This window comes from Psittacula echo (genome assembly GCF_963264785.1).
Source record: "Psittacula echo genome assembly, chromosome: 5".
NCBI classification, from domain to species: Eukaryota; Metazoa; Chordata; class Aves; order Psittaciformes; family Psittacidae; genus Psittacula; species Psittacula echo.
Genome location: NC_137739.1, coordinates 6,243,024 through 6,256,387, shown reverse-complemented (window position 1 = coordinate 6,256,387; position 13,364 = coordinate 6,243,024). Strand labels below are relative to the sequence as shown.

The 13,364-nt window shown below is 38.3% G+C and overlaps 1 protein-coding gene across 9 annotated transcripts in view; it reads left to right on the top strand.

Annotated features, from left to right (window-relative positions):
- SUN1 (Sad1 and UNC84 domain containing 1) overlaps positions 1-13,364 on the top strand; it is a 34,433-nt gene that overhangs the window by 8,135 nt on the left and 12,934 nt on the right. For 8 of the 9 annotated variants that reach the window (XM_080620042.1, XM_080620041.1, XM_080620035.1 and 5 more), the window contains 6 exons: positions 3,341-3,438; positions 8,382-8,579; positions 8,896-9,086; positions 10,787-10,813; positions 10,913-11,107; positions 12,747-12,872. In XM_080620042.1, coding sequence (XP_080476168.1) covers positions 3,362-3,438; positions 8,382-8,579; positions 8,896-9,086; positions 10,787-10,813; positions 10,913-11,107; positions 12,747-12,872 — 814 coding nt within the window. In that variant the 5' untranslated portion in view covers positions 3,341-3,361. The remainder of the gene's footprint in view (positions 1-3,340; positions 3,439-8,381; positions 8,580-8,895; positions 9,087-10,786; positions 10,814-10,912; positions 11,108-12,746; positions 12,873-13,364) is intronic. The other variant, XM_080620043.1, reaches the window with a different exon arrangement.

Genomic DNA, 13,364 nt, shown 5'->3' with positions numbered 1-13,364 from the left:
GCTTCTCTTTAATTGCCTTTAGGTTGTCTTATAAATTTATTCTTATTACTCGGAGTTTTTTTAATGTAACTGCATGCTCTAGTTCTTTCATTATACATCCCTTAGTACTTAGATGTTTGTGGGCTTCTGAAGAAGGAAAAAAGGCTATGAGTTTTGGCCCAGGAATGCTTACAACAAAGCTGATACTAGAAGCTTACCTGAATCTGAGTCCAGACAGATCTGAGGTGCCAAAATTGAAAATCTGCTGGGCACCCAGAAGTGTTTATAAACTGGAACTAAATACTGTGTCTGTCTCTCAGGCTTGCTCCTGAGTTTTTGTGGTTTTAAATTTCAAAAATATTTCATTAGCATGTCTTTTTCTGTTCCAGTTTTATGTGAAAGTTTCATAAAGGAGAAGAATATATGAAAGGTGGAGTGCTGTTAAACACGAGTGAAAAAATTAGAGGGAGTTACTGGCCTCCACCCACCCCTAGTCTGTCCTGTAGTTTAAAGTTCTGCTGTGATAAGTATGTAGAATATTTTGGGTTGGTCATTTGTTTTGCATATTTTATTTTGAAGAGATGGGTAACTAAAATCAAGCTGTTGAAATAGTAGCCAGGTTAAAAAAAAACAAGATAAAATACCCAGTTCTGTAATAATTTGAGATGTTTCATTTTTGAAAAGGGTGGTGGTTATCTCTGAAGATTAAGTTTGTTAAGCCTGTTTTGTTGCTTTGAAGAACAAGTAAACATTTTTTCCCTTTGAGTCTGAATTAACATTAGAGCATGAGATGAACAGTGAATCAAACCAAACCCCAAAATCTTCTAAGGGTGATTTCTAACTATACAGTGTTTAGATGGCAAACCTGCTCTCTGTACAGGATAACTTGTGCTAAGAATCCAGATATTAATGAACCTACACATAAATACCTTCAGGGCTTTTCAGCTAGCAGTGCCATTGTCAAGTACATGTTTTATATAATAGTAACTTAATGGTGTATTTCAAACCTCATCAGATCAGAAATTCGATGTAAGTTCTAGCATTTAATTTCTTCAAAAATAAGTGAAGAGAGAACTGGGAGGGGAAGGGGAAAAGGCACCAAAGAAACCAAACCAGTATGTTGTTGTTGTTCAAAGTCTGCCCTGCCCATATGGGTAACAGAATTAGGGAGAGGAGTTGAGTGGCTGCTCAAAGCTCACTCTCTTGGCCTAGCTTTCCACATGGGGAAGTACTGCTGGGTGTCAAAAGCATTCAATCAGCTACTGAGATACCAGTTAAAAACTTTGTTTATTGATGGAATTTTGGGTGCTAAGCAGTCAAGATCAGCTCCACTGTAAACTGAACAGAGGTTTCCCTAGCTGGTGGTTTCAAAATCTTTCTGCTGGGATTAACCAATTTAAATAGATCAACCTTAATCATAGTTTTGAATTTCAGTAGGCATATATCTGAGGAATCCGTTTTGCTGCTGTTTAAAACAAGTGCTGTCTGAATTACCAACATCCCTCATCTTGACATTCACCTCATTTCCGCTTTTGTTTCTGGGGAATCATTACCTTGGGGTCCCTGTTTCCTATGTTCTCAAATGAGCTCTTATTAAAGTATGGCGGCAGCAGTTATGCATTCTAGCAATATTTACTACTTATTGTAGCAAGAGAGTTCAGCTGCTTTGGTGATATTTCCACACACTGATTTAAGCTTCCTCTAAACAAACAACAAATGTTATAGACAAGCCAGTGAAAGCATGAGGGCTCTGGGACAGATGAAGTATAGAGAAAGATCACTTAATGGAGATGCTTTTTCTACTGCTAAATAAATTTCTGTAATGCTAAAATAAAAAAAGATAAAACTAGCAGAAGTGAGACCTTATTTTTCACTAACCCCACAAATGCATGGGAGGTGCAAAGCTACAATGATTAGGCCTGTATGTTTCGATTTTTAAAAACAAGAAGGAGACTCTCTTTTCAGTAGTAATGGAAATAACATCCTACCTTCCCAACGTCAGGATTCAGAGGCTGCGGGTGGACTAAGAGCATTTTCGTGTTACATGGAGAGATTTCTTTTTGAGCTGCCCCTATCTGTACCTCTGACTCTGTTTTTTGTCTTTATTTCCGATGTGTACATAGCTATAAAATGAAAGGTCTTTATTTCAGCATAGTAAAGTGCATCTCCAAAATGAGATACTTGTTGATGTTTTTATTATAAAATTAAAGTGTAGCTGGATATTATTACCTTAGTGTAGGTGTATCATCACAGTTGTGTAAAATATCGTTTGCTGCTGCTTAAACAGGAGCCACAGATAACCTAAAAATAGCTGGGACTCCGTTTTGCTAAACATGCCAGTGCAGCATAGCCAAATCCCTACTTGTTAACCTACTATCAAAGAATCTTTCCTAGAAAAGCAAACCTTTTCCTGTGGCTAATAAAACTGAGAAGGACTCCACGTTTTTTGACAAGTGTTTAATACTTGAAAGTCAAATTGTACATAATGCCACAAGTAGTCACTCATGCAGCTCTGCAGATTTCTTGGGCGGACTACATTTCTGTGCTTTCTTCCTGAAGCCTATATATATAAAAATACCTTCCAAAAGCTCCCGGGGAAATTTTACAAGTGTTGGTTGTGTGGTTTTGTTGTGTTGTTCTTGGATTTGGAAATTTTTTTCTTTTAGAATTGGATGGCACTCTGGAAAAAGTGCCTCATTGTAACCATGGGAGTCACTTTGCAGTTGGCTCTTCTGCTGGGACGTATATTCGGTGTGGGGTTTGTGACAGGAATAGATTAACCCATAGAAAACATTACAGGTTGATGTGAAATGAAGGGGAGTCCCTTGCTGCTTAGTGGATGATGTTCAAAGGTAGTAGAGTAAAATGATTTGACTCTATATAAAACCTTTCTCAGGTTTCTTCTGTGCTAGGCTTTGGTGCACAGCACAGCCCATGCTTTGCTTTCAAAGCAAAAGTCATTGCAAAGAGATCTGTGAAAGCCTGGCTACATGGGGCTTTTAGTTTTCAGGCTTAGTTTTTTTGGGTGCTGCATGACTCAGTTCCTATGGAAGCACTGTAGGACAGTGGTGATATGAGCTTGGCTTATATTACGGTAATGTTCCCGAGAACTTGGAAATTGCAGAAGACAACATCGTAAAGAAAACTGTGCTCAGAAATACACCGAGCTTCGTGCAGTACTGAGAAGGGATCTCCAGCCCCAGCAGCAATACTGCTGAAATGCTGAGTGCTCCATATTTCTGGTAACAGTAGCTGCTTTATTTCAGTACTTCCAAACACAGGCTGAACAGTGCAAGGGCTCTTACATTGGCTTTATGTACTTCTAAGTCATTGCATTACCTTTTTTTTCCACCTTTTACAGTATGATTTGAAAACAGTCAACATGGACTTTTCACGTCTACACACGTATACTCCTCCCCAGTGTCTGCCAGAGAACACTGGCTATACATATGCGCTCAGGTGAGAATTCTTTTCTTCTTGTAGAGAAACTGCATGTTCTCTCATTGTTGTTAATTCCCGAGAGTTCAGCTTTCATGGTAAGTAGCTGACTTCTTTGGAGAATCATGCTTCATCTAGTCTGTTTTGAAAATAACTACTATGTCCTAACTGGAGGAAAGAATACATGTAGAACTGACAGGACAGTGACTAACATAATGACTCAGTGTTTATTAGTTGCTATGAATAACTAGTCTCCGCCTAGTTACAATTGCTGGTTTATTTCTATAAATACATCATCAAAACTCTTAGATGCTTTCTGGCGTGTCTTGTAACTTTTGTGTGTGTTTTCTTCTGCTACTTGGCACTATTTTCGCTTCAAAACTGAGACACACGCATTTCTGCCATTGTGAAACTTGGCTGGAAGTTGAATATTGATTACTTTTTTTTATTGTTTGCTTTGTTGGGTGGTTTTTGGTTTGTTGGGGTTTTTTTAGCAAAACTGCTTGTGTGAATGTAAAATCTGTTTTTTAAAGATTGGTGGTTCTTATATCTTTTAAATAGACCATTTTAGACTTTTTATTAAATATTTTCAGTTTTCTAAGAACAGTAGTAGTGTGTTTGCATGTGTTGGTATTATGTATTCAAAACGTTGTGATGCCCATTTGATTTTCTTTACTATTAATAGAGTAGATTGTGGCATCTGATTGAATCTACCTTCCTTTTCCTGTTGAGTTAGTAGGTGTATTTGAAGCAAGTATGTGTCAGTGAGCCTGAGGTTTTGTTTCAAGTTAAATAAATTGTTCGTTAGGATGTAGTGTAAGTTTGCTTTTCTATTCTGTGCATGTAAATAATTATTTACTTAATGTGCATTAAAATACAATATTTAGACTGAAGAATTCTTGGCTATTTGCCAGTAAAACAGAAGTAGGCAAAGCTGTAGAATTAAGAGGTTGCAAACTTATTCTTGCTGTTGTGGGCTCTTAAAATTGTGGCATCGTTATTTTTGAGGGGGACCATGGTGGGTTTTGTTTTGCCTTTTTAGCTATAGCCTGATGTCAATAGTGTTGCAAAATGGGATGTGTTCTACATTGTATCAATTATATAGCAACTCTTCCTGAATTTATAGAACATTGGTAAAATGTTGGTTAAAAACAAATGGGTTTACTAATTCTGAGAAAAGATGACTTATATGCCTTTTATCAGCCGGCAGATTCACTATTATATTACTGTGTGTTTTTAGATAGCTCTCTGTTGAAGTGTACCTTGGTGATTGGCTGAAATACATTCACTCTTCTGCAGAGGATAACTTTCCCTATTGTGAGCAATGAAGGCAGACTTTTGAATCTTCAGATTGTTTAGACAGTGATTTTTATGTCTCTATGAGCATATCTTAAAACAAGCTGTTAAATTGGCATCTGATTTTCTGCTTCGTTGTTGTGTTTGTAAGTTTTTTGTTAAAGCAATGGGCTTGTGCATGTAGTGCTGCAGAAAGAAGTACAGTGAAGTTAGATGCCACAAAGCTATTACCAGACATGGTTATGGCCTATTAATACGATTTATATTAATATTTGTTTGGCTTACGGTCTGTTCATAGCTGTTTGTAGTGCTGCTGCTTTGTGTTTTTCCTCCTCCAGCTCAAATCAGCTAAGCATTAAACTGATACAGCCAAATAAACTTTATCCTCTTCAAAATGCCAGTCAGCCTTGTGAATTTCACCCACTTGTCAACGTATAATTTACACCCCTCCTTTAGGGTGATCTTTCCTTTTAGTCACTGTCATCCTTGAATTGTGTGGGTTTGGTCAATTTGGGTACCTTAACACTTCTTTTTTCTTCAGAACTGCAGATTGAATTGGCAAGAATTTGGTTTGATTGTTTTTTTCTGGGTCAGAGCATTAAATCAGGGTGTAACTTTCTGCAAAATGAATAAAATCCTTTGTTTTTTTTTTAGGGGGGGAAGGGATGTTTTTTGATGTGTTCAGTGGCTATTGTTGCAGTAGCTCAGCAGCTCAAGGTAGTGTCCTTGATCAGTTAATGAAAGTAATGCCATGATCAGAAAGCATGTAAATGTTCACATATTTATTGTGTGCCTGCATTCGTGTTGGAAGGTGTCTATTTAGACGCAGTTCTCTAGGTATGTTTCATTTATCTATTATTATCTTGGATAATGAAGTACAGTACTGCCCTTTTCATATCCTTAGAAATGACAAAGTCCTCCAGACAAAGCTATAGCTGTGCTAAAATTGGCTGACCTTGTTCTCATTCAACTTCTAAAACTTGAAAATTAATTCACTGAAGTCTAGGACATTCTTATTCTGTAGAAGCTTGTGTGAAGGAGGTGTCAAGTTAATAGCTAAGGAGCTGGAAATGCAAGGCTTGATCCAGTCAGCACATCTGCCAGTAGCCATGGGAGCAGCGTGTGTGGGAAGGAACCAGAGTCTGCACTGTCTGTGTAGGTTATCTAGGAGTGTAGGCTGATGGCATCACATCTTTACAATGTTTTTTTTGGTTAGCCATACATATGGATAGGAGTACCCTTAATGTACAGGTTAATTTATGTCTTATGAAAGGAAAGGCAGGGTTTTGTTTTGGGTTGGTTGATTGGTTTGTTTATTGTATCTTTTCTGTAGTAGAAAAAGGCTGCTTTCCAAACTGTGGAAAGTGAGATGGCAGATTTGGAGACTTCTAGGTAGTGTCCTGCCACCCTGGGACAGATAATTCACTTTCAGTGTGAAGAGAATGATTATCCTGCGTTAAGTAAGAGAGAAGGTCTCTTCTTGTTTTAAGAGGAGATGATCCCGTGGTTTTTTAATTTTTTTTTTTTAAAGACTGGTAGAGCCCAACTCCAAGGTATGTGTTCAACCCAAACTGATGGAAGGGCTCCCTGAGATACTGAACAACAGCACACATTCACAAATAGAAACAAATTGAGGCTGGTCACAGCTGTCAGCTTGTCCTGTGGACTTTGTGTTCTTGTGAATTGAGTATCTGTGAGAAACACTAGGTGGAGATAAGGAAAAGCAAATGCATAGTGGCAAGTGTAAATAGCAAAACTGAGCTCTGAACCAGCTGTTTAGGGAAAGACTCTGTAGTAAACTCTTAAGGAGGTTTCTGCCTTACTTCTTCTCTCCCTTCCACCCAAATGTAAGCAAGGATTAATAAACATACTGTATATAGTAATGTATGTTGGGTTTGTCTTAGTGCCCTGCATGGGTTGCACTGCATGTGGCAGCGCTGGCAAGGCAGACCAGTAAGGTCAAGCAGGTAGTGCCAAGGACCTGCCATCAGATCTGTGCACCTCTGGGTGATTGACAAAATTATGTTGGACAAGCTCTGGTTTGGTCCTGGTCTGCCCATTTGCTGCTGGAGCAACTGTATTTTCCTGCAGTGCGTTGTATGGGTTAGGTTGGGTTTTTTGGTCAAAAGAAATGCAGTTCATGTGCTCTGGCACTGTCCCATTGTGTGTTTTACTTTGCATTATGCAGCAATCAAGAAACTCACTTCAGAAGCACCTCCCTTGTCAGAATTCAATTGCTGCTGTAAGGGCAGCTGCTAGGCCTTCTGATGTTAACTTATTTGTATGCCAAAGTAGTAACAATACACACCAATTCATTACTTGGTAAGATTCTGGGCACTTTAATGAAGAAAATTATTTCCAATAAATTGTTTTTCCTCAAATACAGGATATAGTAGCTGTTTACATGTATTTTTAAAGGGAAAGCTTCCATTTTAAATAAAGATTGCATAGTAGAGTCATTCAGATGTAATTTGCTTGCCTGTTTTTGTTTGGTTTTGGGGTGAAGGAGCTGCTATTGTTATTAATACCTTGCTCAGCTCTAAAAAAAAAAAAACCCAGAAAAAACAAATGAAGAAGAAACCAAACCCCCTAGGAATACTGAGGAACAGCTGTTACAGTTCTGTATGTCCCCGTGGTCCAGGAAGGGACAGACTCTGCAAGAAAGCTGGCCTAGAACACTTAGAATTTGGTTACTGTGGGTCACAGTGCTGAGGGGGTCTAGAACCTGGTGTCCTACTGCCAACCACCTCATCTCTGTTTTCTAACTTGATTTTTCCCTTGATTTTAAGTGTGACTATTCTGCTTTAGGCTAAACTTCCATTTTAGTATATGTACTTCTTGCTGACTCCTTTGTTTAATCTGTGTTTGCCTTGTGTTGCTGCTTTGTTTTCATTGTAAGTGGTCGTGGAGGTTCTGAAAGAATCATGTGTAAAAGTGTGGAGTAGAGTTCCTGAGGTAATAATTTGAATCTTCTCTACATGTAAACTTGCTCTGTAAAGTAAAATTGATGAAATACTCCATTTTTTTTAAAATTATTTGTTCAGAGTTAAATATTTTTAATTATTTGCATTAAATTAATAAACCTTGTGAAACTACTTTTTCTAAAAGTAATGGTATTTAACCTAACATAGCTCAAGTAGGGAAGTCTTAAGTTTCTTAAAGAGGGGGAAGTTCCTGCTTGTTGGGAGATGGGAGTTTTGGAGTAGTGTTGTGTGTATATCTTTGGTTCTCAAAACAGGGGATTGGCAAATGAAATAAAAAGTAAACTTTGACTAAAAAGGAGTATTTATTTTGCAGCTTAGAGTGTATCATGGTTTTTAATTTGCTGCTAGGCGTGTCGTGTGTGGCTTCCTCTCTCAAATTGGTCCCCAAAGAACTAGGCTGTGTAACAAATGCATGCTCAGGCTAAACTTTAAACATGGTTTTCATGATGGTTGTTTCTTTCTAACTGTGATTTCCTTTCAGTTGTAGAACGTGTAATGTGAATTGCTAAAGATGATCTTGAATATCTATGTACTTCTAAATTACTTGGGTTGTGTGGTATATGTTGTGAGAATTCTTCTGTAACTCCAAATAAACTGCTTTTAATGGAAATGTGGATTAGCTTGAAGGCATGTTTGTTACTAAGGGAATTCTCTCTTACTTTTCTTACTGTTCTTACTTGGCAGTTCAAGTTATTCTTCAGATGCTTTGGACTTTGAGACAGAAAACCAAATAGATCCAGTATTTGATTCTCCAAGAATGTCACGACGTAGTTTACGGTTAGCTTCTACAGCACTTAATGAATCAGGTGACGCACGAAACCGTGGCCTCCATGACAGCTCTTACTCTGCTGGCAACATGTCTTTCAGAGAGAAGCCTTCCAAGTAAGCATTTTTTATCATGATGGGTTAATTTATTGGTTGGAGTCCTGAGACTTCCTGTTGGGACGCAACCGTACAGACATAGGTTACCTATTCTGTTTTTCTCAGTGTTTACTGCCATTCTCTAGAAAATACTTAGTATGTGGTCTGCAGTGAAGTCGTGGTAAAAGTACAGATGCCTGAAGGGAAAGATTTTTCTTCTAAACCTGATTTGTCACATCAGTGTTGAAATACCTTGACTGTTTTCTTATTTCTGTGAGACTCACAGAAAGTTGCGTCTTTACTGCCACATCTTATTTGTCTTTGCTTTGTTTCCTAGGGTGGTGAAGGAACGCAGAAGTGTGAATAAACAGTCTGGCAGCGAAAGATTCGCACCAAGGAAAAATCTCTCAAGCTCTTCTGCATTAAGCCAAAGCAGCTTCAATAGCCATGGCAGTGATACATTAATGGTATCCACTGTATTGGAAGAATCTTCAATTCAAGAGCAGACAAAAGTTGATCATTTCTGGGGTAGGCAATTGACTGCTATTGCTTGTATCCAACTGTGAAAACTGATTATGGTTTAGTATGCATAAGCATATGTTCGCATCTTCCCTCTTTTCCACACCCATTTTTTCATCCTACCCCCAAATGTGTGCATGTGTTTAGACTTTTGCAGTAGGTGTCTGCTTGCTAAGATGCCTACTGGAAATTCACAGTCCAGTGTGTAAACTTGATTTATAGGCACAATTGACATCAGGATACCTTGCCAGGCAAGTTAATATGCCAGGCCAACATAGGCAATTTTGTGATGCAGTACCATAGATTGTACAGATGTGATTATCTCTTACCACTACTTTCTTCAAATGCGCATGAAATGCTGTCATTAAAGAATGGTAACATGTAACTTGTCTCTGAAAAGCCAAAGGGGAAGTATTTTCTCATTTGCTTTTAGGCAGAAACGTGTTTCAACTTAGTATATGTCAGTCTGAAAGCTTTAAATTAGAGTCACTGGGGGGTCTCCTAAGAGGGTTTTTGTGTGGCTGGCTCATTTGGTTTTGCAAGTATATATAAGTATACTTTCCTGGAACCTACTTTCTTAATTGAAGAGGAATATATGCAAGCTGGCTACATAAAGAATTCTTTTATGTAAAGTGTCCTATAGAAGACCAGCAACTTACTGTATCTCCCAGTTCAGACTATTTGTTTCTAGTTGTTATGGTTTAAGCCCAGCCAGTAACAGCACCACACAGCCGCTTGCTCACTTCTCTGTTGCCCCCTCCTCCAGGCAGAATGAGGAGGAGAATTGAAAGAATGTAAACCCCACAGGTTGAGATAAGAGCAGCTTAGTAAGTACAATATACTACTGCTAATAATAATAATGATAAGGATAATAACAAGGGGAGAGACTATAAAACTGAAAGGCGAAAGGAAAAAACCAATAAACACAAGTGATGTACAATGCAATTGCTCGCTAACCACTGCCCGATACCCAGCCTGACCTGAACAGTGAACTTACCTTCCGGGTAACTCTCCCCAGTTTATATACTAGGTATGACATGCTGTGGTACGGAATACCCCTTTGCCTACTTTTGGTCAGGTGTCCTGTCTCTGCTTCCTCCCAGCTTCTTGTGCCCCTCCTCACTGGCAGAGGTTAAGGGATTGAAAAGTCCTTGATTGGGGTAAGCATTACTTAGCAACAACTAAAATGTTGTTGAAGCTGAAACACAGCACTGCACCAGCTGCCGGGAAAGAGAAAAGTAACTGTTACAGCTGAACCCAGGACACTACTCAGTACACTTGTGACCTTCCCAGAGTCTGAAAATTTCAATCTTAAAACACATTCTAAACTTTAGATTAGCTTGCTCTTAAAACAGGACCTTAAAATACAGTAGTATGAAAGCAGTTTACCAAGCAACAGAAACGGCATAAGCTTGTAATTAGCTTGTTTAAAGTCACATAACCTAAGAAAAGGTGTAGTTATCATTCATATTGTTTTGTCTGCCTTTTCCGTTGTAGAATGCTTTTCACTGTTACCCTCCTATGTTAATGTCTGAATATATGGATCTGGTCATGTGGTGGACAGCAAAATACGTTAAATGCTAATTACAAAGTGGCTTTTCTTTGCAGTCTTAAAATTAGCGGCACTTTTAATTTGACTTCATGGCAGTTATTGTAGTTGATGATGGGATTTCTTCATATTTGGGACCAATTTCTTTTTTCTTTTGAAGGTCTTGATGATGAAGGTGACCCTAAAGGTAACTACACTTTTCTTTCTACTTGAATTCTATTTAATTGTAACCAGAGACGGCAGTGCTGATGTTGATGCACTGAATGTCTTACTCTTGGTTTGTTAGGTAGTGGTACTACACTGCTTCAGGGACATGGCGATATAGCAACATCAGAAATGCAGACCACAGTGATTAATGGCTATACTTGCAATGAGTGCAGCATGCTTTCTGAACGGAAGGAAGTTCTTACAGCACACTCAGCTTCTCGTGTGCCATCTTCAAGAATTTACTCTAGGGATAGGAGCCAGAAACATACATCTGGTAAGTTACCTTCTCTTGTGTTTTGTCTGGATATGTTTTATCTACATCAGTTGAAACTTTATGTACTTGTCACCTTCTTATACATGAATATCAGATTTTTTTCAATGTTTCTGAATGCATTAAATTTCAAAAGGAAAATGCTGTGGTATCTTACCGAGTTTTATTTCTACAATGATTTGGAACACAATGGGCAGTTCCAGCCAGCACTGATCACCAGAGTCTCCTCATTTGGAATCAGATCTATACATGTCTGTCTATGAATTTTTTAGTCAGAGTTTTCAGATAAAATTTTTCCTGTGTAGGCGCATTTCTTTTTTTTGTTATTTGTTATATGATGTAAAATTTTCAAGACTGAGCAAAATTGTTACTTTGCAGTGCTTCTGCTTTCGAGGAGCTCTCAGAGATACACCTTCCTGCCTTCTGCTTTTTTTTTTTATATATATCCTCATTTAACCTTGTAGCTTACTAGAGTGTTTCTAGAAGCTAAACCTCAACTGCTTGAAAAATACACTTCCTGGTGACTCCATTCCTACAGCTTGAAAACAAATGAATCTGCTGTACATAAGGTTCTGCCTTTCCAAGACAATCTCCATTCTGTGTATGGTTGTCCTCAGTGTCTTTACTGTGTCTGCCTGCCTCTTACACAGCAACTTGAATTTCTTGTTTGTCACTTGTGGTAGTCCTCATTTACCACAAAATTTTCTTGAATGGCCTTGAATTAAAAAGGAGCCAATTTTGGGATTCTTGAAGTATATTTTTAGTAGCAAGAAATTTGTTTGCTTGAACTATCAGGTGTTCTTTAAATGCTTTGATGCAAGTATTTCTTTTTGGTTAATGCATAGTACAGGCAAGAATTTTTATGGCTTGGCATAATAAACTGCTTGAAGTGATACTGTATGAAGTGTTTTCTGTGCTCCTGAGTTTGCATTGATGTCGGAAAATTTTACAAGGAGCTCCTATTTGTGCATTCCTTTGAACTTTAACCCAGCAGTTTGGTTAATACTGGGATTGGGAAGGAAATTGAAGCAGAAAAAGGGGCACATAGTCATGTCAGATTTATTTGCAGTGGGGCTGATTATGGGAAAGCAGCTAAAGTACCAGCAGTACAAATGTGGACTGCAGCTTTGTTCCTGTGGCTCTGAAGGAGATGTCTTTGTCTTTAGCACTTGAGGCAGACCACTGTACTTCAGTATAAAGGCTGAGGAGAAGGAAGAAGGTCCTCGCCTTTTAAAATCCAAAATAAGAATGTAGTTTGTCTCTTTGGAGCTTTGACCTATAAAATCAGGATCTACAGCTCACAACATTGAAAAATCCTGAGTTCTGTAAGCAAGAAATTCATTGCTATTTAGAGTTCTTAATTCTCACTAAGAAAAGCTATTCTTGCTGAAGCCATACATCCTGTCTTGAAAGGGTTTTCCTTTGGATGTGAAGCTCTTGCAAAAGCTTTGCTGTAGTATCTAGTACCATCCAGACTTCTCAAACCACACTTCCTCAAGTTTCATATACCTGGCTAAACAGACTTTCCATGTTTGATCCTCATTCTTCCACAAGCTGATGGTCACCAGAGAATGGAAGTACATCATCTTAACGGAGGTGAATAATTTGTATTCACACTGGTTTGTTTTTGGTTTTTTTTCAGTAGGAGGAACCTATTTCTACATGAGTAAGATTCTCCGATTGGTCAAACATATTGCAGCGTCTTTTGCATCACTGTTGGTGCAACTATTTCAAATGGTTTTGCTGAAGCTGGGTTATGAATTCAGAGGTACCTTTTCAGTTGTCCTTCCTTGGTCTCTGCACACAGCCACAGTGTGTTTTGGCTTCTTTTCTTACAGACTTCATCTCTGGCACTCTGATATTCTTTTTCTATAGTCTTTTGGCTGGCTCCTGTCTTTTTCCCTTTTTAAATTACTATATAACTATCTCAGTTGTGCTACTCTTCTCATGCTTGCTTTCTGCTCTGGAAGTATCGGGATTCACGTATGGGAGATCCGTTACAGTTAAGATGCACATGTTTGGTTTTTACTTGGAAGTGGTAGAAGGAAATGTTTAAATTGAGAAACTCAAGTTGGTTTTAAACTGCTTGGTGTGATAGCGTCAAATCCAAACTTTTCAGTGTCTTTAGGTTTGGACTGTCTTGTTACCCTTAAGCCCACTGTGCGCTCCAAGCTTGATTAGATCTGTCTTGCAGAACTAAAATTACCATCATCCCTCTGCTACTCTAAAGCAAGTCCTGTTTTCCCTAAAAATATTCTTT